Consider the following 22,864-nt stretch of genomic DNA (forward strand, 5'->3'; position numbering starts at 1 on the left):
ACTAGATGTTTTTCTTTGTTTTCTCAAAAACTAACATGCAATAATCCTTAAAAACCTATTCCTATGATTCAGATATCTAATTCTTACTTTTTCCACATTGCTTCGACATGACATGTCATCCTAGAAATAAGCACATAAACCGAGTGACAGACGCCATCATCTATAGATACTAGAAACGAACACGCAGGAAAAATGCAGAGACATGAAGTAACCAAGACTGATTATATAGGTTCAGGCATTAGAAACAGTTCACATCGATGAGAACCCACTGACGAAACGAAACCCAGATACGCAGAAGCTAGTTATAATTACATTCACCCAAACCTAAGCGACATATCGGTTCAAGGGTTTCTTAGGGTCGCATGATTTAGTAGACTGGCTCTATAAGGTCTTAGCCAACATCAATTTTAGCGGTAAAACTTGCCCAGCCAAGCTCTCTTGAAAGCCTGAGCTCCTGTCAGATGTGAGCCGGCCTTCACTTCTTGCCTCGCAGCTTTGTACCAAGAGCCCTTTCCAGCTTAGCAATGATCTGTTGGTTCGGGATGGCCTTGCCAGACTCGTACTCCTGGATGACTTGTGGCTTCTCATTGATCATCTGGTAGTCAAGCAATGTCTAGTGAATAAAGGCAGAGATATTACAGATTTCAAGTTGGCACTCAAGTAAGATTTATACCTGTGCAAGCTGTGCCTGTGTGAGTTTCTTGTCCATTCTAGCCTGCATAATGCCCTTCTTCAGGTCTGACGGCACACGCTCATCTGTTAATGAAAACCCAAAAAAACCAATGGTTAAAGCTTAAAAGCGATGAAATAAGTTGACAGTTAATTATAAAAAATGACACATTGAAATATCCTAATTTCATAGCAACGATAGCAGTATTCATGTTACGTAACTAATGTTTTGATAAGTACAAATAAAACAAAATAATGTATCCCCATACTGGCAGCAGAATGCAAACAGCATCTAACCAGCATATTTAATTAGAAAGGACGGTACATCCTAAATGAACTATTTTCCTTGTGATTAACAGTTCAACTGGCTCCAGCAAGAACATACTGGTAGAACCTAAAAAAATGTGGCTTCAACTGCACCAATTATGTTTATTCCAAACCACGAACAATACATTGAACAATGAGTAAACCATGATAGTTGATCATTTAGGAATAAGAGTTGTCTCTATAGTGTAGACACCCAACCAAACATAAGCTTATTCGAAACCTCGAATAATTCAACGAACAACAAATAAACAAGAGAAATGATAGCAGATAAATAAGGAATAATAACAGTTATAGTGTGGACACCCAACCAAGCATAACATTCTTTAGTAGATATATACTGCTATATCTCAGAGACAATGAATTGCAGTCACATTTGTGAATGCAATAAGGAAAAAACTAGATGTGCTGATCAACTGACAAGCACATATCATGCATAAGTTCTTTTCTAAAACAACGGCAAACCATTAGTCATATTTCACAGATATTATAAGATTAAATTGGGATGCATAAACAAAAGCACATAAACAAAATGATTGGACAAAATGGAACAACTATTTTAACTGGTCATTCTTCTTTGAAATATAAAATAGCAACAAACAAATGGAACTCACGAGCAAGATTCTCTGTATCATCATCAAGCCTCTTTGTGTTGAGCGATGTGCCGCTATTGGCAGCCTTGTTTGTCCCAGCATTATCTGCATTCAGCAACAATGCCAACTGAGTTAAAGCAATATATAATATAATTCCTATTTATCTCTATAAATAAAGTGTGCACAAGAATATGTACAGATATTCTGCTAATGTAAAGCAAAATTATGTATGCCACAGCACACCCTATCATACAATATATCACATACTGATCATATGCAAGCATTTATGATTGCCACACCGCCACAGCATGCATATAAAAGCTAGAAAAATATCTCATCATACAAGAGAAAGGTATTCCATGACAAACTTGAACCTAAATGGCAGGCACATGAGCGAGAAGGTACTATTCGATGTAGCATGGAGTGCATATTGCAAAGAACCACCTAGATAGTAGACACTCCTAACTCTCAATTTTTGCAAAAAGATATAGACAAATAAATTATCCTAGATTCCACACTTGGACGTGATAGGTTTTCCACTAGGCTCACGAGGTGTAATGGTGCATTGAAAGCAGAACTAGCTCTTCTAGTGGCAATGTAATATCCCCATGAATTTAGAAAAGATTGACAAGACATCGTCGACATGGATCTACCATGACACAAGGTTTCAGATCTGAATTCAACGCACAAATCATGAAACCTTGCCGTGAATAGTAGCCAAAAGTACTGTTCACACCAAATTTAAACTCAGTACTATTCACGTCATGATTATTCTCAGTGTGATTTAAATTTTATGACAAGGTGGAGACCTGTTGTATCAACATTGTTCAATTTCTTAGAGAACTTACAAAAAATTACAGGTAAAAATTGGGCATCTAAGACACTAGTACACGCTAATCCCGCTAGTACGTGCAACATAGCCCCAACATGATATTACTTCCATCAGAACTAATACATCATGAATGCAGCGGCATTCTACTTATACAGATCTTGCCCCAACATATCACAGGTTCTTATCAACGCTTTACAGTGGATTCGCATAATGCAAAAGAAGATTGATACTTGGAAGTAACCTACAGTGCCAGTTCGAGTGCACAAACAACGTTGTAAATACAAGCAATGAGTCGCTGCTACAGTGCAGGATACAAGGATGAAACACCATTAACCACATGCTCTCACCTCAGATTCAACACGTGAGTTGCATCAGTACCTTTTGAACAAGTGAATCGTAAAAGAAAACTAAAATCTCAGGAAAATAAAGTCAATAAGCACTATCAAAGAACCAAACAACAACATGCAAGCATTTATGATGGCCACAAGATGTATAAGAAAAACATGAAAACCTTCAACTTCAATGGCAAGCAATTTGTTGACATGATGAAGAATGTAATATTCAATGTAGCGCGGAACATATTGCAAAGACACCTAGATATTACACATTCCTAACTCCCAGTTTCCCAAAAAAATGAACAGATAATGAACGATCCAGTTCCACAATTGAACTTGATAGGTGCGCACTAGGCACATGAGATGTGCTAGTGCACTGAAAGCATATTGGCACTTCTAACTGCATTGGAAAATCCCGATAAAGATAGATAAGATTGACACAGCATGGATCTTCGATGGCATAATATTTCCAAATCAGAATTAAACTCACACATCACGAAAAAAGAAAAAAGGAAAAAAGAAAAAGAAAACTTGCCATGAACAGTAGCCAAATCTACTGTTCACGTGACACTCGGCGTTGCTACAATTCCATCATGATTGGCCAATTTTGTTTCTCAGCATGCCTGAAATTTTGTGGCATATTGTGGAGACATGGTGCATCAATACTGTTCAATTATTTAGAAAACTTCCATGTAGCATTTCAGGTGCAAATTGAGCATGTAGGACACTAGTGCACCCTAATCCCAGTACAAGCAGCGTTGCCCCAACATGACATTACTTCCATCCAGAACGAAGACATCATGAATACAACGGCACTCTACTATACAGATTTTGCCCCACAGGTTCTTATCAACGATTTTTTACAAGATTTTACAAGCTGCAAAAGATGGTTCACACTGTAATCCACAAGTACACAATCAAACATTGCAATACAATCAACTAGCCACTGCTGCAATGCAGGATACAAGGATGAAACGCAGTGAATCGTATACTCCCACCTCGATCAGATTCAACACAGGTGCTGCATCATTAGTAATCAAACGAGTGAACCATAAATTATGTGACCATATTGTGGAGACATGCTGCATCAACACTGTTCAATTACTTAGAAAACTTCCATGTAGCATGTCAGGTGCAAATTGAGCATGTAGGACACTAGTACACCCTAACCCCACTCGTACACGCAGCATTGCCCCAACACGGTATTACTTCCATCCAGAACGAAGACATCATGAATACAACAGCACTCTGCTACACAGATTTTGCCCCACAGGTTCTTATCAACAATATTTTGTACAAGACTTTACACGCTGCAAGCAAAAGATGGTTCGCATTGTAATCCACGCTGCACAGACAAACGTTGCAACACAATCAAATCAACTAGCCACTGCTACAATGCAGGAAACAAGGATGAAACGCAGTGAATCGTGTGCTCCCACCTCGATCAGATTCAACACAGGTGCTGCATCTTAGTAATCAAACAAGTGAACCGTAGAAGAAAACAACAAAAAAAACTCGGGAGATGAGGCACTAAGCAGTATCAAAAGACCAAACAGGAACGTGGTCTAGTCTTCTTCTAGAGATCTTCTAACTATAAAATGACCGATTTATTCGCCCAAAAAAAAATCTAACAATTTATTCTCCCTAGAAGAAGCCGAATAATTTATTCCCCCCAAAATTCTCGTGAACCAAGCTTCTAGGGTAACCACGCCAGCCGATCTCCGAGGAAACGAGGAGATCGGTAGCGCATCGACCGCCCAAACATCCAGCACCGCGCGCGCGCCAAGCTGGCTCGAACCGAGCGCCTACTCGAGAGTCGAGACGAAGTAGCAGCTACTAGTACTGCGTACGCGGCCAAATCGACCACCCGCGTCGAACGATTTCGGTCGAGGGGTCGAGAGATGGGGGTTGGGGAGGGGCGGGCGGGGTCTTACGCTTCTTGGAGATGTCGATGTCGGCGCCGGCGCGGCGGGCGGCGTTGACGGCCTTCTCGTCCTTCTTGGCGGCGGCGTTGGGCAGCTTCTTGCGCACGACGACGGGCTCCCAGTCCTGGGTGACCGGCCCGCTGCGGGACATCTTGCTCCTCCTCCGCGGCGGGGGGCTCGCGCTCCGGTGGGGTTAGGGTTTTGCGGAGAGGTCGGAGACGAGGACGGAGTGGTCGGTGGGTGCGAATGATCGGGGTTGGGGTGGCGAGTGGCGTCGGTCTCGTGACTCTGCTGGTCTTGAGGTGAGACCAGCTGGGCCCTGGTGGGCTGGGCTGGATAAATGTGACATGTGATTCGTGCAGGAGCAGACATGGACTCTCAAAAGGAAATTCTTTCATAAAGTTAGAGCCCATGTTTTTCCCCTCAGATTTAAAGAACTTTGTTCACAAGGTGATATGGATGAGGATGTTTTCCACGGGATCAGGACGGGATGGATGAAGAGGCAACAAATATCTGGCATTCTATGTGACAAGAAGGTCCCATAAAAGCTGAAAAGTAAGTTCTATAGGACATCAGATCGACGATGCTTTATGAAGCAGAATGTTGGCCATTAAAATATAACGCATCGAACAAATGAGTGTTGTCGAGATGCACATGCTACGGTGGACATGTATCCATATAAAAAGGAATGGATTAGCATGAGGTAGTATGTGATAGCTAGGGGTGGCACCGGTCTTTGATGGACCGAAAAGTCTCCTCTATGCAGGGTTGTTGCTCTTTAACAAACGAGGTCTAGTGGAAGAGGCGGGTTAGGCAAATTGAGTACTCAGATTCGGCATGGACATACAATCAAAGAGTAAGGAGCAGTTATTTGCAATGACGGGTGGACAAGAAGGTAGTCCAACACCAACTGGTGGTTTGGTCCTATCCAATGGAGGCCTCCAGAAACACCAGTAGTTGAATTCTAGGGAGTATGGGAAATACGAGGAGGGGCGGAAGACGACCAAAGTTTACATGGGCAGAGGCGGTAAAAAGTGACTTGAGGGACTGGAATGTTTCGCATAGTAATTAATGATCCATGTGTCGGAATCTTAGTCTACTTGTTCTTTTTCTCTCATCCTATTTTGGTTTCCATAGAACTAACCTGTGGTCGGGTGGTTAGGATGGTAGTGGCACCCCAACCCACCAGAGTTCAAACCTCAGGTTTGACACTTTGGTGTCTTATAAAAGACGGAGTATTCTTGAGTGGAAGGCGATGTTGCCATCGAGACTTTGTCAATCTCAAGTCCCGTCGGATGAAGTTTCTTTGATCCAGTCTCTCGGAGGTGCTCATAGGGGTAGGGTGTACGTGCATGCGTTCATAGGGTTGAGTGTATATGCGTATGTGTAGGCATCTACAACTGTACCGTGTTACAAAAAAAAGTAGTGGAATGATTTTTTTACCCATATCCATCCATTTATTCAAATGAAATGAGTAAATGATAGAAATCTTTATTTGATCCTGAATTCAAATGAAAGTGGGGTTTGTACAATCCAACTAGATGTTCTTGTCTTTGTCGAAAAAAAAGAACTAGATGTTCTTATAGAATTCCTGGATTCAAATGAAAAGTGGGGTTTGTACAATCCAACTAGATGTTCTTATAGAATTCCTTCGTTAAAAAATAAATAAACAAGGGTATCTATAATAACATTGCAACTTTATTTTGCGTCTAAATTGACAATTATTTGATCTTGTCTATCAGTCTTATCCTTATTCGTCAAGTCATATAAATCCACGTGTGTTTCAAACCAGTACATGCATATTCTTATCATATTAATGTGTTCAATCAAGATATATGATATAGTCTCTTATCGTTGCAATCCTCCATTTCCCAATAGAATCCATTCTGATCCAAAGATGATTAACTCTATCAAGTATTAGCTCATCGGCCCTTAACCTTCTGGCCTATTTTCTTGACACTGAACCCATGAAATAAAACATCTTGAAGGGCCTCTTTGGTTTGCCACGTTAAGTCCTATACAAACTGAAAACAAATGAATATATAACTAAAGTTATTTGGTTGCACCATATGAAGAACGCATGAACTTTCCTCGAAGAATAGATGCACTACACTATTGTTGTCTTACAAACAAAAAAATTTCAACAAGATTGGACTAAATGGAAATTTGCCTTTGGAAATGAATGTAAAGTTGACTGCACAAACATTGTATGGTTTTTCAGCCCTAAGAACCAAAAAGGATTACCCGTAAAAAAAAGAACCAAAAAGGATCTATTGAGAAAAACACACAATGAACTGGAAGAACATCTCCCGTATTGCATATTCATAATTTGTTATGTGTACTGCATATCTGTGTATTCGAAATACGTTGATGGAGACCGGAACAGCCGTTCTGTCCAAGGCCAAAATGCTAGTCTGATCAGACGCCTGTGAACACACTTCGTTCTTCCCGTTGTCACTCAAGAAACCTATCAGATGGTTTGAAATCTGAATCGTGACATGCAGAAAACAATGTAACCAGCAACAGTGTCTGAAGCTTGATTATTTAAAGTACCAGTAGTGTACTGACATAAATCACCATTCGTGGAAAGCTGAATAGTTTCTAAACCAAATTAACAGTGACAACGATACAGTTTATGTTACCCGTAATCGGAAGCAGTGTTTAACTGAATTTGCAAGATTTATACCTACAAGGCTACAACATGGAGGCATAAGATAAAGCATATGCAATCCTTATTACAGACTTCCCGAACGATTCAGATATCTACATGTGCAGTTCGATCAACAGATCCTCCAAGCAACCTGGAGGGAAATCTGGAGCTTACATCTCGCGATCTCTTCAAGCATGAATCATCAGTGTGGTCGAGAATTATAGTGTAGTCCTTGCTGCTCACATCTCTTAAGTAGCATCCATCCGAACCGGTGTATTTGTACACCTGATGGTTCTGCCCTGATCCAGAAATCACCAAATTCTTCTTCACCCTCATGCTACCGCGTGCTGACTGCACGTTCTGCAGAGAGCTGTTGGACCTTTTCTCACTGATGCTTGATTATTTAAAGTACCAGTAGTGTACTGACATGAATCACCATTCGTGGAAAGCTGAATAATTTCTAAACCAAATTAACAGTGACAATGATACAGTTCATGTTACCCGTAATTGAAAGCAGTGTTTAATTGAATTTGCAAGATTCATACCTACAACATGGAGGCATAAGATAAAGCTTATGCAATCCTTATTACAGACTTCCCGAACGATTCAGATATCTACATGTGCAGTTCGATCAACAGATCCTCCAAGCAACCTGGAGGGAAATCTGGAGCTTACATCTCGCGATCTCTTCAAGCATGAATCATCAGTGTGGTCGAAAATAATAGTGTAGTCCTTGCTGCTCACATCTCTGAAGTAGCATCCATCGGCACCGATGTATTTGTACACCTGATGGTTCTGCCCCGATCCAGAAATCACCAAATTCTTCTTCACCCTCATGCTACCGCGTGCCGACTGCGAGTTCTGCAGAGAGCTGTTGGCCCTCTTCTCATTGATGCCCAGCTTGACAACTGAAACCATGGAGTACTCATCTCCCACTTCGTCCGAGGTTCCAGAGAAAAGATAGAGTGGGAAGACCTGGTGAACTTCTTCCGAGAGCAGCACCGTAGTGCCGTTTGTGGCGGAAACACCAGACGTTGCATCGATCGTTTGGTTCACCACTTGGACAACGCCGTTCTTGCTATACACATTGCTGTTTTTGTAGCTGAATCTCTGGTAGAATGTTGTCATGACCTTTCCATGTGACGATTCCACCCACCCGGTGGCTGAGACATGTCGGCTTGCCGTCGTCACAAACTGCCCATCCAGCTCTCTGAACTCCGATTCCACACTGGGTCCTGACATCGCCGCATCGTAGCTTATCAGTCCCCCAGTTGTCTTCTTGCTATTGTGATCTAACCACAGGTGCAAATTGGCATCAACGTACCATACATCCAGTGCATTTGTCACACCAAAACTAAAATCATGCTTCTTGCCATCCAGGAGCTTCCCCAGGAACGGCGTGATGTCAATGTCATACGTTGGGAGATTGAACGAGCCAACGCCGGTGATAGGTCGCCACATAAGCGGGTTGACACCGCCGGTGTAGATGACAGTGAACGGCCAAACAGCACCGACGACGTCTTCATCGACCTTAACAATGATCTCGCGGAAGGCACCGTTGCCAGGGAAGTCGAACAAGTTATTAGCCTCAATGTACTCGTTGGGAGGGTTCGTGTACCAGAACTCGTCGCTGCCGTGGAACGAAACGAACACCTCAAGGACTGCCCTGTAGGTGTTCGACGGAATTGCGAGCTTCTTTGACTGCGCATCGGTGGAGCTCTGGATGCAGAACCACTGCCCGTCGTGTAGAGGAAGGTTTCTCGAGACGGGCAGGATCAGATCGGCATGCTGCGGCGGCGGTGGCGCCGTGGGGTCAAAGTAGAGGTGGAGCGTGAGGTTGACGTGGTAGACGCCGGTGTATGTCTGGTCGACGATGTTGCCCAGGTACACCGCGACCTCGCCGGGCGCGGAGAGAAGGGCAGCGTACCTGGTGACGTCGCGGGAGACCGACCAGTGGACGCCGTTGGGGCGCGGCTCGGCGGTGCAGCCGCGGAGCAGCTCGGCGCCGGAGAGCCAGACGCCGAAGATGCGGTCGAACTGGAGGCCGCGGCAGTCGGCGGTCCACTCGAGCACGGCGAGCGCGACGGACCCGCCCCCGGCGCGCGCGGCGGCGAGGCAGTTGGGCGGGGAGTAGGCGGCGGTGGAGGGAGGCAGGCCGTAGGTGTAGCCGAAGGAGTCGGAGAGGAGCAGCGTGGAGCAGGGCCCGACGCTGCCGCCCGGCGGCCGGATCGGGCGGTCAACCTCGAAGAATGTGGTGGGTGGCTCCGAGGCGTTGACTGGAGCGAGCTGGAGCGGCGGGAAGCGGTGCCTGCGCGGCACTCCGGCCGCTGCGTGGGGGAGGACCAGCGCGAGGAGCAGAAGCAAGCAGGAGCTGGTGGTCGGCGATGCCATGACTGAAGCCGAAGCGGAGCGAGTGGTGGAGTGAAACTCATCTTGGTTGCAGTTGACATTTCGCTGTACAATGAGGCCGTGGACCCACTCGGCCACTCGTACTCTTTCCGATTTCACAGTTTTTATACTTTCTCCGTCTTTAACATGCGCACATGTTGTTTAAAAAATTAATTTGACCATTATTTTGGTCAATTAAATATTAAATATATGTTAAAAGTTATATTATTCGAAACATTTTTAAATACGAATCTAATGATATAGATTTTGTTAACATATAATTTATATTTTATTGATTACATTAATGGTCAAATTTTGTCTTAAACTGCGTGTTTTCTCGGAACATGATTGTTCGAAGCTGATAAGCTGCGATCAAGTTTAACATAAACAAATCGCCAACATTTTTCCAAAGTGAACATGTTTCTTAATGTGGTGAAAGCATTATTTCTGAACATTTTTTCAAATAAATACTTCATGTATGCAAAAAAATGTTTGCCAGGTTTAGAAAATTTTCAGGTTTTAAATATCACCATGTTCAATGTTTAAACATATTTCATGTTGAAAAATGTTTACTAGGTTCAAAGAAATATCCATGGATCAAAAAAATACGGTCATGTATTCAAAATACTATCATGTATTTTAAAATATATTCATGGTTTTGAAAAAATGTTCATGTATTCGTAATGATGTTTCACTGAGGTTCAGAAAATCTTAATGGTACGAAAAAAATGTTCATGGTCTATTTAAAACAAGAATGGAAACATTTAGCCGATGGTTAGATTAATGTACTACATGGGTTTGGATAAGAGTTTGCTCATGGATTTAAAAGCTACTCACGGGTTCAAAAATATTTTATGAACAACCAGACACATGGCCCTGGTAGTTGAAAGCAACTATTACCTCACAGCATTCTATTTTTACAAACGTTGGGTTCACCGGCTTTAAAATGGAAGAATTAACAAAAGGTAAAATGCTCCCAGTTCAGAACTTACAGCAAGAAGCTTCCCGAGAGAAAACAACACATCCAAAGATCTTCACCCAGAACTACGCTTCGTTCTTTTCACTTTCTTCTTAGCTGCGCCAATTACCCAATCAAACACGCCCAGCAATTTTTTTCTTCGATTTGGAGCGATTATTAGTTAGATGGAAATTCTGAAATGGAAGCCGAGTTACACATAGTCTTTTATTTGTAAACACTTAGAATTCGTATTTCAATTTTTCTAAATCTGAAATAAGGTGTAAAATCTCAGTACAAACTACTTCATGTTCTAGGCTACACAAAAATAATAAATTATGATAAATTTTATAGTGAATAATGCACATTTTAATACTATAAAATTTCTGGATGTGGCTATTTTGCACCCAGGTACATACGCTCCTGATTTTTAAATGCATTTTAAAATGTCAAAAAATCTAGCAAAACATGCCGTGAGTACATCTTGATATTCTATGTCCTCATAAAGTTGTTTCACAAAAATCTGATATGTTTGATGTCATATGTAAAAAATACAAAATTTGGTGGTAAGAAAAGGCTCTTTGTGAGACATTTTCTTATCATTTTTTACAGAAGAAAGTCCAATTCTCATCCTTGAACTCTTGGGAAAGTTCACTTTCAGTCCCAAAAATTATTTTTGGTCTAGAATGAACCTTGAACTCTCATAATAGTTCACTTTTCATCCCTTTGCAGTTGAGTTGAGCAAATTACTGGCGTGAAAAAAAAAATAGGGAACCAGCTAAATTGGTTTAGAACCAGACGAAGCTCAAACTAGCTGAGATGTCGAACCAAACGTCACAATACAAAAAACAACGAAACCCTTGGGTCCTTGAACCAGTCTCCCGCTTAATTTCTCTCCCTTATAATTCACGTGAAGCGTTGCGCCGCAAAGGTCTGCTTGTTTGCCTATCAGAATCATCCCACCTCTCTACCCTTGCACCGTTACCTTGAGTTTTTGGCCACATATGGCAAATATTTGCCTAGCTCAATCGGCGTAACGACTAAAAGTAAATTATTCTGAGAGTTCAAGGTTCATTTTGAACCAGACGGAAGTTCTAGGACCAAAAGTGAACTTTTACTAAAATTCAAGAACCAAAAGTGGACTTTCTTCTTTTTTACATAGGACACAAAATAAGTTAATTATCCGCCAAACTTGGCGTGTGCACATAGACTATTGATATGTACGTGCCAAATTTTTGTTCAGAATATTTTTGACACTTTAAAATTGGTAGGAGACATGGGTTCAAATGTGCATTTTCGAAAATTTATCAGATTTAATTTGTCAATTTTGTGTACACTAGAATACAAATCGGTTTGTATTGAGATTTTACACCTTCGTACCGTTCATTATTGGTTACCTCTAGAACTTTGTTTTCAATTTAAAAAAATTAAAGTACAAATTTTCAATTTTCGAAAATAAAGAGATACTACAACGTGAGTGAGATGCACCCATCTCACATAGTGTGCGTCTAGTGCAGCGTGTGTCGGCTATCGAATTTAACATGAATGAATCGTTGGAGGCACGTGGTGCACGCTGCAGGCCAAGCCAACAAGTGGAGGGAGCACCAGCGGCCAGCATATAGTGTGGACCATCGAGCGGGACAGTATACATCGCATCGAGATTGCAAAGCAACTTGGATAAATATCAATCCACACCGGATCGATCCCTCGTCGGAAGTCGGAACCCATGGTGGATCAGCTGAAGAGCCGGCGCGTGATCCTGAAGGAGTACGTGGAGGGCTTCCCGACGGAGGAGCACATGGAGCTGCTGCCGGCCGCCGACGTCGACGAGGCCGCGGCGGAGGAGGGGTCGGTGCTGGTGAAGAACCTGTACCTGTCCTGCGACCCGTACATGCGGCCCAAGATGTACCTGTCCTGCGACCCGTACATCCTGGGCATGCCGGGCATCCTGAAGATGTACCTGTTGGTTGTAGCTATGTTGTTGTGAAGCGATTGCGGAGGCCGATGATGATTGAGAAACTGATTTGTCATGTGTATAAATTGTAAATGGTTAGGTATATGATGGATGGTTGTTCAAACATTTTGTATATTACGTTTGATTGAATCCATCAACTAGTAGTGATTTGCTATGGCTTTGAAGGGAGAATTTTCCTAATGAATTTTCATATTGGTGTGCTTGTGTGTTTCGAGGCTTTGACTAGCTACCGCCCGGGCTTTGCCCGGTGGCTCCCGCCGGCAGCGGCGACTAGGGGAGGGCGGAGAAAGAGGGTGGAGGGAGGCTAGGGTTGGACGTCCTAGAGTTGCCCGCGGGGGAGCGACCCGAGGATGATAAGCCAATCGAATGGTGCACTAACCCATCACCCAATCAGACACGGCTTGCATTTCCTTCTTCGCTTTGGAGGGATTAGTCAGTAGTCAGATGCATTTCACATAGTGTGCCTGTAGTGCAGTGTGTGGGTGAAGTAGGGGGGTGTAACCGGATATGCAGGTCTCACGTACGTTTTATGGTATCTATATCCGATTTTAAACAATATGATGGATAAGGATGTCCGATTTGCTCCTGATACGATATAGCAAATAGCATGCGGATAAATATTATCTAAAATTTAACTAGGATAATTCTTAGATTTTGAACCGGAAAATCCGATATTTCATTCAAATTAAAGGCCAATCTCACAACGTTAGGAGTTATCGGCTTACCGAATTCATTTATCGAGTATGTTTAGCTCTAAATTTGTACGAATGCTTGAGTTTAGCGTATTGCATTTCTTTTTTTCTTAGCTACCCATGACTCATAATTTAAATCCCTCTTAAGATTTTCAAAAACTATAACTATGTACATATATTGACTATTTTTGTTTCCAGTCTAAGTTCGTTCCATTTTCGATTAGAATCTGCAGTATGATATATTCGCTTACGAATCCGAAACCGGTCAAAATCCGTTTCAATCTAAATTTTAAAAAATATATGATAAAATGTATGATATGATTAAAATCCGATCCGATCCGTGTACCAGGCATGTCAGCCAATTGAACATGAATCGTTGTTATACGCGAAACCAATAGGTACTCCCTCCGTCCGCAAATAATTGTACATCTAAGTTTTGTGTTTAGTCAAACTCTTTAAACTTTAACCAAATATAGTGTAAAGTAGTAGCATTTATGATACTAATTTAGTATCCCGAGATTCGTTTTGAAATGTAGTTTCAAATTATACCAAAATCTCATTATATATATTGCTACTTTTTCTTTCACGGTTGGTCAAAACTTAAAATGTTTGACTTAGTACAAAATCTAGAAGTACACTTATTTATGGAGGGAATGGGTGTGAAATGAGTTTAGTTGCCGGCCGAGCCAAAATCTTCAATTATTGGCACGTGGTGCACGTTGCAGGCCAAGCCAACAAGTGGACGGAGCAGTAGCGGCCAGCGCACTGGAGTGTGGACCATCGAGCATCATCGTCGTCTCCCTCCGGGACACGCAGCATATATCGCATCCAGATTGCAAAGCAGGGCTTGGATATACCCAAGCAAGTCAATTCAGAAATTCACACCGGATCATCGATCGTCGGAACCCATGGCGGAGCAGCTGAAGAGCCGGCGCGTGATCCTGAAGGAGTACGTGGAGGGCTACCCGACGGAGGAGCACATGGAGCTGCTGCCGGCCGCCGACGTCGACGAGGCCGCGGAGGAGGGGTCGGTGCTGGTGAGGAACCTGTACCTGTCCTGCGACCCGTACATGCGGCCCAAGATGTCGCGCCCTGTCGGCCAGTCCTCGTACACCTCCGCCTTCGTCCCGGGCTCCGCCATCACCGGCTACGGCGTCTCCCAGGTGCTCCGCTCCTCCCTCCCGGGCCTCGCCGCCGGCGACCTCGTGCGAGGCATCACGGGGTGGGAGGACTACAGCGTCATCAGGCCGCCCTTCACAGCCCTCCTCGCCAAGATCCGGCCCGACCACCACGGCGTGCCGCTGTCCTACTACACGGGCATCCTGGGCATGCCGGGGCTCACCGCCTACGTGGGGTTCCACCACATCTGCTCCCCGAAGGCCGGCGAGACGGTGTTCGTGTCCGCCGCCTCCGGCGCCGTGGGCCAGCTGGTGGGGCAGTTCGCGAGGCTCGCGGGGTGCCGCGTGGTCGGCAGCGCCGGGTCCGACCAGAAGGTGGAGCTGCTCAAGAGCAAGTTCGGCTTCCACGACGCGTTCAACTACAAAAGCGAGGACGGCGACCTCGCCGGCGCGCTGAAGCAACGCTTCCCGGAGGGCATCGACGTCTACTTCGAGAACGTGGGCGGGAAGATGCTGGAGGCGGTGCTGCTCAACATGAGGACGCACGGCCGCATCGCCGTGTGCGGGCTCATCTCGCAGTACAACCTGACGCCGGGGGAGAAGGAGAGCGGCGCCGGCGTGCGCAACCTGGAGTGCGTCGTCACCAAGAGGATCCGGGTGCAGGGGTTCATCGAGCCCGACCACAAGCACGTGTACCCGGAGTACGAGGCGTGGGTGGTGCCGCATATCAGGGAAGGCAGGGTCGTCTACGTTGAGGACGTCGCCGAGGGGCTCGAGGCGGCGCCGAAGTCGCTCATCGGACTCTTCCACGGCCGCAACGTCGGCAAGCAGGTCGTCAGCATCCCTACACCACAGGCTTATTAGTTAGCTCATGAATAATTCAGAGTTTGTAAATCGATCGTGAATCGGCAATAAACAAATCATCCATAGATTGTCCCTAGTTTCAGGTCCCATCGGAACTAAGTTGTGGTCATTTTGATACTTTGTGTGAGAGCATAAGAAAATGGAATTTGACATTTTGTATGCGTGCATGAACCAAGACCATATTCAGTCCAAATACATCCATGAGAGATTGAGAGTATTATTGTAGTGAGAGAGGCTCGCTTGCTAAAAAAAAAGGCGTGAAAATAGTACTACTCCCATCCGTCCTAAAATAAGCCGATTAAGTTTTAATGTCTACTAGATACATTTCGTATCTTAAAAAGAAAGTTGGGCAGAGGGAACCAGTTCGGATCCTTGGAACCCCCTTTCCCGTCTTAGTGAAAGGAATGAGATTTGTAGATCTCCCCAGCAATCCACCTCATCAGCGTCGAATCGGCGGATCTCTTGGCCTCCCAGGCTGCCGGGGTCTGGAGGCGGTGATGCAGAGGTCGGTGTTTGCTGGTGGTGGATTTCCCCTCCGTCGGTGGCGTTCCCAAGAGCTCCGCCGTGGATTTATCGCCTTCGTCGTGTTCGCGTCTCTGCGGAGGTGTTGTGGGCGACTTCCCCTTGCTGGTGGCCGTGGACGGCGGTGTCGGCAACTGAAGATCTGGTACAAGAAGATGGCGCGGTTCAGAGTGACAACGACGACGACCTCCGGTGTAGGTCCTTCGCGGTCGGTGCTTGGCGATTTCCCGTTCGTCAGGGGACTGCTTCTGATCCAAGGCATCGAGAGAAGTAGCGGCGGTGCTCCACCGACAACTCCGATGTGTCGCCGGCATGGTCAACGTGTAGAAGGGTTATTCTGTAGTTTTGTTTCCTTCAGGGACGTTCTGTAATGTTTCCAAATTAATGCCATTTTCCTTGCTCGCAAAATAAGTTGAGCAAGTTATTCAGTACAACGAGAGTAGGTAGCCACAATGACATCACCCCAGTTGCCCTCCTTTGGCGACTCGGTGGAACCCTAGATGCCCACTGCTACGCCTCTTGCCCCAAGCGCCATGCCGTCGTCCTTTGACCACTCGACAGAACCCTAGATGCCCCCTCCATTACACCCTCTCGTGTGCATGGTGGCATGCATTGATTGTGGAATTCCTCTCTCAAACGCAATACTGGCTCCGCGCAAAGACGACAATGAGATTGGCATCAGTCCTTCGAGTGGGTGCATGGAGACGAGCTGGTGTGCGAGCGGGAGGGGCGGAGGATATGATAAATGAGCCCGATCGACGTGGACAAGTGGGACAACGATGGTTGACAACTTGGTGGCGATAGAGTGAGTTGACATTGCCGCTTGTGTGTTGAGTGGTTTGGGGATTTAACCTTCCGATGAAATTTTTGACAAAAGGGATGGGGACTTTAAATGTGTGGATCCGCCTGATCCAAATTCGGTTCTAGTTATGTTTGGTTTACCAAACTTTATTGAGAATCATTGTCCATGTAAGCATTTTCTCTCTTAGAACGAATATGATTTTTTTTTTCAAAAGTTCAGGAAACGTTAGTTTTGGACGAAAAGTAAAGTTTCTTGATAATTCTACGGTCAGTATTGAACTTTCTTCATTTTTGAAGAAGTTTTTTTTTTCGAATTTCCGAGGATCTCTGACTGGGACCTACAATATCTGCTTTTGCAACAACATAGTGGTGGATGCTTTGTGACGATGATTTGGGCGGCTAAGGAAAGAAAATAATGTGAAGTGTATGGTCCTCACCTCATGGACTAGCAATCTTCTCTTTAAATAATGTACACTAATTGTTTGTTAGACTGTCCACATGGATTAGCAACCTTCATGAGTAACTAAAACCAGGATAAAAACTATGGGAATAGAGCACCTTCAGATGATAGAGAAAATATTTCGGACGCCAATCTTTTTTCTGAAGTAAAATATACTCATGGTTCCACAAGGCTGCAAGCAACAACCGTCCTCTTCGCTATCTTCCGCTAGGGAGTGGGAGGAGTCAGCGCCGCGCCGGCACTGCCTTGGGAGGGAGACGTGTACAACTGTACATCTTCTTCCTCTTGGGAGCGCCCGATCCAAGAATCCAATCCAGCGATGTCGATGGCCGCATCACCGCCTCCGAAGAAGAAGGTCATCATCGACACCGACCCAGGAATTGGTCAGTATCCATCCATCTTCCTCCTCTTTTCCTGTCGATCTACCCTACCTCCCTTGTCTGAATGAATGGACACGGACGGCCGGACTAACCAATCTTGTATGGCAATGGGCGAATCGATCGATGAACTGCAGATGACGCCATGGCCATCTTCGTGGCGCTGAGGTCGCCGGAGCTGGAGGTGATTGGGCTCACCACGATCTTCGGCAATGTCTACACGTCCCTCGCCACGCGCAACGCGCTACACCTCGTCAGTCAGACCCCTTGGACTTCAGTATTGATGGATCCACCTGAGTGAATCTGGTGTTAATTATACCATGTCAATTTGTTGTTTCAGCTAGAGGCTGCCGGGAGGACCGACATCCCCGTCGCAGAGGGATCCCATGTAACAGTCAAGGTACATCACTAATCCAATTACAGTATGTGTGTGGAGTAGCATCTCATTCACAAGGCAAACCAGTAGAGTCAAGTCCTTGCTAAGCTTTACTGAATCTGTATGTGCTCTTGAAACCAACAAACAAATTCAGAAAGCCACCAAGCTACGGATTGCTAGCTTTGTTCACGGTTCAGACGGCCTCGGCAACCAGAACTTCCCTCCACCAGCCGGCAAGCCGGTCGATCAATCTGCTGCTGCCTTCCTTGTCGAGCAGGCGAATCTATACCCTGGACAGGTCACGGTCGTCGCGCTCGGCCCGCTCACCAACCTTGCGCTGGCTGTCGAACTTGACCCGTCTTTCGCCAGCAAGATTGGGCAGATTGTTATCCTCGGTGGCGCGTATTCAGTTAATGGAAACGTCAACCCTGCAGCTGAGGCAAATGTGAGTCACTCCTGTAAAACACAATTCTTCCACTGCTAATACACATACTAATTCATTACCTTCAAAAATTATAATCTGTGGTACCATGCTTCCCGGGAAAATTTTGAGATCATGCATTGTGACATCTATACAGCTTTGGTTTACATATTCCATGCTGTAGTTTCAAGAATTCTTCATCATGCCTTCATCACTAATTGATTGGGTATGTTTATTGGCAGATATTTGGCGATCCTGATGCTGCTGATATAGTTTTCACCTGTGGTGCTGATATTTTGGCCGTGGGAATAAACATAACTCACCAAGTAGTTCTTTCTGGTAATCCTCTAGCTTACAAGATATTCTTTGAGACGCACATTTTGGAGAGACATGAATGTAATTATTGCTTGGATTCAATGGTACTATTTCAACTAAAATGTAATCATGAATGACTACAGACGGTTAGGATGCATAGATGTATCGCATTTGGTTGGATGAATCTACATTTGACCCTAGCAGTTTCCATGTATTACAACACCTCATATTTGACATGTCCTCCCCTCACCGTGTCTGCAGATGTTGACCGAAAGAAGCTTGAACAGTCTGACAGCAAATATGCTTGCTACTTGTGCAAGATACTGGGTCTTTATTATGATTACCACATGGACGCGTACTCCACGAAAGGTAAACAGTCAGTTGGGTTGATATACATACTTGAAGATGAAAAACTGAATGATTAACATTGTTCTAGCAGACAGACAAGAGAATGAATGACTGATTTTGCGAGTATGATGAAATGGTTGCAGGAGTGTATCTTCATGATCCAACGGCTCTTCTTGCTGCCGTAAATCCATCGCTGATGACTTACACGGAAGGAGTGGTGAGGGTTCAGACAGATGGAATCATGAAAGGTCTAACAGTTTTCGACAATACCAAGAAAACGTATGGGGAGATAACAGCGTGGACCGGTAAGCCGACCGTGAAGGTTGCCGTCACAGTTGATGCCCCAGCAGTTGTGGAGCTCATGATGCAGCGGCTTATCATGGATGATTAGAACATTATGTAAACATTATGTTCGCAATGCTGCGACCAAGAATATATTAGTCAATGTTACATTATGTACTTGTTACCTTATGGGAATGAAATGAATCATGTTCGTCTTTGTATTGTAGTTCAAGACTTGAACATTTGCAGTTCAACATATCATCCAGCTTATAGTCTGATTCAATCCTCAATGCACTACTGAAACAATCCTTGTTGTACAATTTTTTCTCCAGGAGTTTTCAGTCAGGATAACATACTGTAACCTGATACATCTTATATGTTTCAGTACCAAACAGCTCCCCAAAAATTAGTATATGATACAAAATAGTTCAGGCTACACATACATTTCACATGCTTTCTAGAAAAGATGCATAACTATTTCTCATCACACTGCTTTTGACATGCCAATCCTTCAAGTGGCATGTTGCGCCCAATAAAGCACTGGTATCCTGCAAAGCTGAAAGATGGATACCCAATTCTTGAGTGGAAATGGGGTTCCATGAGCATTCTTCCATGTGACCGAGCTCAAGTTGTCAAACGTCCAGCTGTTGTACTTATTCTGCATCAATGCCCAAAATTCTCCTCAAATACTCCATTTGCTCGGACTCACCTTGAAGCTCCTCCCACTGTGATTATTAGGGAAAACAAACTTTTAATATATCATCTCGCTAAGTATTACAAAAATATGTTTTTGCCACATATTCAATGGGTTCCAGAATTAATACTGAAACTCCTGTCAAGATATGTCAAATTTCCAGAAAGTTCATATGAGAACAGAAAGTGCAGAACAGCTACATTTTGTTTCTTTCCTTCGAAAAGTCCATAGAAGTGCACCAATAAACATGAACTAGAAGAGAAAAGTTTCTTTCTATTTGAAAAAAAATTACAATAGACAAAAGTCAATGAAGAAAAACAAACCGCATGGTGTTTTACTTGAGATACTAATTTCAAATGAATTATTAAAACATCAAGTGAGCATGTTATTTCAGACAATGTCATATGAAACTCTAGAAATGTCGCATACTATGGAGTTGTGGATATAGATGTGAACAATCAACAGATTCAACAATAGGTATAATTTTTTTTTGGCAAATTGTTATAATTTATTTACTAGTGGTTACCATATTCCAACTAAGACTAACCTCTTGGTGAGACAAGGGAACTAGTTTCCATCCAGCAGCGGTTATGTAACGCCTTTTAAATGATGTGTGGCCTAGTGGTGTGCCTGCAAAATAAGTACAAATCAGTATTAGTTTCCCTTTTGAGACTAAAAGTAGGGGAGCAAGAAAAGAATGGACAGCCTATAACTCTATCAGAAATGTTACATAAAGATTGAAAGCGGCAAAAAATACCTAAATTTCTTGAGAAGTGTGTTGTCCCGTCTATCTCAAGAGCAAGCTTCTCATCAACTAGTGCTGCGTCAACAGTGTAACCATCAACTGTAAATTCTCTAACCCATTCATGGCCAGTAGTATAAAGAAGACGGCCAACATCCTTCTGAAATAAGGAGGTTGTCTTCTGATTGAACCGTTTGCTTTTCACCGCTTTTGCTATTTTTTCTTCCAGATCACCTCTTAAGGCCATATCAAGATGTGGGTACTCAAGCTTCAAAGATTGATTTGCGAGATAAACCTGAGATGAAAACATTATATCTTCCCTATACTGATCAGAGACTCGCTGCTCTTCGTACTGACTCAGAGTTCTCCAGATATGCGAGAAGAACTGGCGGTCCAGTTGCCCAAGAACTGCATAGGACCAAGCAATATTGCCAAGCTGATCTCGACTAAGGTTGAGAGCATGAGAATTGTTACCATATTCTTCGCTCGAAACTTCTTTGGCACCGCTCTGCGGCATGTCTAGATGACATCTGAAGCTGGTAGCATCCTGGAAAGCAGCATCAAGCGCATCAAGCAAAGCATATGGACACTCATTAAGAGAAGCACATCCCCACAAGAATTGAGCAAGCTCCTGTTCCTTGAATGTGTGCACCAATTGTGCTGCTCTCTGTGCCAATGCAGAGAAAAGGTCTGGTGCTGATTGGCGCATGGAAGCAAATGCTCCAGCGATATTGGCAACATTCTGTGCGTTAAAATCTTCAACCTTGGAAATGGCCACGTCGGCAATCCTATCCATCTCCGGCAAGTAAAGCAAGTCTCCTCCAATCTTAGACAAGGCCCAGGAGATGTTAGAGATGCCCTGGGGCGAGCACTCCGGGAGGGACAACATTGCCAGCCCGACAAGCATGGACATGTCCCTATGACGAGCGAAGGCGAGCCGGTGTGTCTGCATCATGGACACGGACTCCATGTTCTTGGCGATGCGGTGGAGCGCAGTGGCGATGTTGAGTGCCGTGAGCGGCGAGGGGCTGAGACCTTTGGCGACGGCTGCGATGACCTCCGCGGTGAGCGCGAGCACCTCCTCGGCGGTCTGAGCCTGGACGATGTCCCTGTTGAGGGAAACCTCCTTGTTCCTGTTGGACGGCGCAGCCGAGAAGCTGGAGAGCGTCTGGATGAAGTGCTCCCTGTTTCTCTGGCGCTTTTCGTCGAACACTCCGTCTGCGAGCTGCGCGACCCTGAGGTCCAGGTCGTCTTCCACGGAGAAGATCTCCTCCACATCACCATCGACCTCGTCTTCATCTAGCAGCTCGTCGTCCTTGCGGGGCTTCTTGCTGAGAATCTTCTTCTGCTTCTTCTTCTTCTTGTTCTTGATTTTCTTGGGCGGGGTGACCATCCTCTCGAGCGCGGGCGAGAGGCCCCTTGCCTCGATGGAGCGCAGCGCGGAACGGCGCGCGCGGACGCACCAGTCGTTGCTCGCGGCGGGGAGCGGGTCATCGTCCTCGTCGGACCGCAGCTGAGGGTCAGGCCCCAGGAAGTCAAGCTGCCACTGCGGCGTGGCATCGTCCTCTTTCAGGGAGACGCGGCAAGGTGGGAGGCGAGGAGTGCATCGCGTGAGGTTGATGCTGAGGAGGCTGGAGAAGGGGTGGTGGAGCTGGGCATGATGGTACGGGTTGTTGGACGACAGCACGGGGAAGCTGATGCCGCCGGCGGTGTTTCGGGGAAGAGGGCCAAGGAGAGAAGCAGCAGCAGCAGCTTCCATTGGCGCCGGAACAGAGGTGGATAGAAGAAACCCAGGAGGCTTTGGATAAAGTTGTAAAGTAATAAACGGACTTCTTTATTTGAATGCTTTCATTTCACCTCTAGCTATAGCCAAAACTCATTTTTGTCAAGAATACAGCTTTGGTAATTCGCTAGGCACGTATGATAATTCCACTTAGGCCACTCGAAGAAAAACGTCACATGTAAAAATCTCTCTTCACGACGCAAAAGTTTTTGCGTGAAGATTCTTTTAAGACTTAATCGTATGATTACCTAACACGTAGTTGCAACCTGTGTTGTAACTTACAATTAACATTATCAAGAAGCAAATTTGATAGTTTGGAGGTATTTGTACAGCCTCGCTTGCACCGATTTTTTTTAGATACAATTTAACTTGCAACTAAAAAAACTTAATTATAACCAACTTACAAATTAAATGCATAGATCA

At 44.6% G+C, this 22,864-nt stretch overlaps 5 protein-coding genes across 6 annotated transcripts; 2 read left to right on the forward strand and 3 right to left on the reverse strand.

Moving 5' to 3' along the window:
• Window positions 1-345: 345 nt before the first annotated feature.
• Window positions 346-4,829, reverse strand: LOC124668649 (multiprotein-bridging factor 1a-like). The gene is made up of 4 exons (XM_047205751.1): window positions 4,688-4,829; window positions 1,608-1,691; window positions 674-756; window positions 346-595 (listed from the first exon to the last, which is right to left on the reverse strand). The coding sequence occupies exons 1-4, from the start codon at window positions 4,827-4,829 to the stop codon at window positions 476-478; spliced, it is 429 nt and encodes a 142-aa protein (XP_047061707.1). The 3' UTR covers window positions 346-475.
• Window positions 4,830-7,801: 2,972 nt separating this feature from the next.
• Window positions 7,802-9,719, reverse strand: LOC124665714 (peptide-N4-(N-acetyl-beta-glucosaminyl)asparagine amidase A-like). Its single transcript, XM_047203101.1, has one exon. It carries the CDS (start codon window positions 9,717-9,719, stop codon window positions 7,935-7,937), a length of 1,785 nt encoding a protein of 594 aa, XP_047059057.1. The 3' UTR covers window positions 7,802-7,934.
• Window positions 9,720-12,398: 2,679 nt separating this feature from the next.
• Window positions 12,399-15,506, forward strand: LOC124665715 (2-alkenal reductase (NADP(+)-dependent)-like). Of its 2 annotated transcripts, XM_047203103.1 has the most exons (2): window positions 12,399-12,562; window positions 14,409-15,506. In XM_047203103.1, exons 1-2 carry the CDS (start codon window positions 12,470-12,472, stop codon window positions 15,318-15,320), a joined length of 1,005 nt encoding a protein of 334 aa, XP_047059059.1. In that variant the 5' UTR covers window positions 12,399-12,469; the 3' UTR covers window positions 15,321-15,506. The 2 variants fall into 2 exon arrangements, with proteins under 2 accessions (XP_047059059.1, XP_047059058.1); XM_047203102.1 differs by lacking the exon at window positions 12,399-12,562 and having other exon boundaries at window positions 14,130-15,506.
• A 1,797-nt stretch (window positions 15,507-17,303) lies between these two features.
• LOC124665717 (probable uridine nucleosidase 2) lies at window positions 17,304-19,439 on the forward strand. The gene is made up of 7 exons (XM_047203104.1): window positions 17,304-17,486; window positions 17,618-17,733; window positions 17,821-17,880; window positions 18,011-18,301; window positions 18,520-18,616; window positions 18,854-18,961; window positions 19,084-19,439. Exons 1-7 carry the CDS (start codon window positions 17,423-17,425, stop codon window positions 19,329-19,331), a joined length of 984 nt encoding a protein of 327 aa, XP_047059060.1. The 5' UTR covers window positions 17,304-17,422; the 3' UTR covers window positions 19,332-19,439.
• Window positions 19,440-19,531: 92 nt separating this feature from the next.
• LOC124665713 (RAP domain-containing protein, chloroplastic-like) lies at window positions 19,532-22,442 on the reverse strand. The gene is made up of 3 exons (XM_047203100.1): window positions 20,674-22,442; window positions 20,464-20,546; window positions 19,532-19,947 (listed from the first exon to the last, which is right to left on the reverse strand). Exons 1-3 carry the CDS (start codon window positions 22,415-22,417, stop codon window positions 19,876-19,878), a joined length of 1,899 nt encoding a protein of 632 aa, XP_047059056.1. The 5' UTR covers window positions 22,418-22,442; the 3' UTR covers window positions 19,532-19,875.
• Between the last annotated feature and the right edge of the window lie 422 nt (window positions 22,443-22,864).

The sequence above is a fragment of the Lolium rigidum genome, chromosome 6, assembly GCF_022539505.1.
Source record: "Lolium rigidum isolate FL_2022 chromosome 6, APGP_CSIRO_Lrig_0.1, whole genome shotgun sequence".
In the NCBI taxonomy this organism is placed as follows: domain Eukaryota; kingdom Viridiplantae; phylum Streptophyta; class Magnoliopsida; order Poales; family Poaceae; genus Lolium; species Lolium rigidum.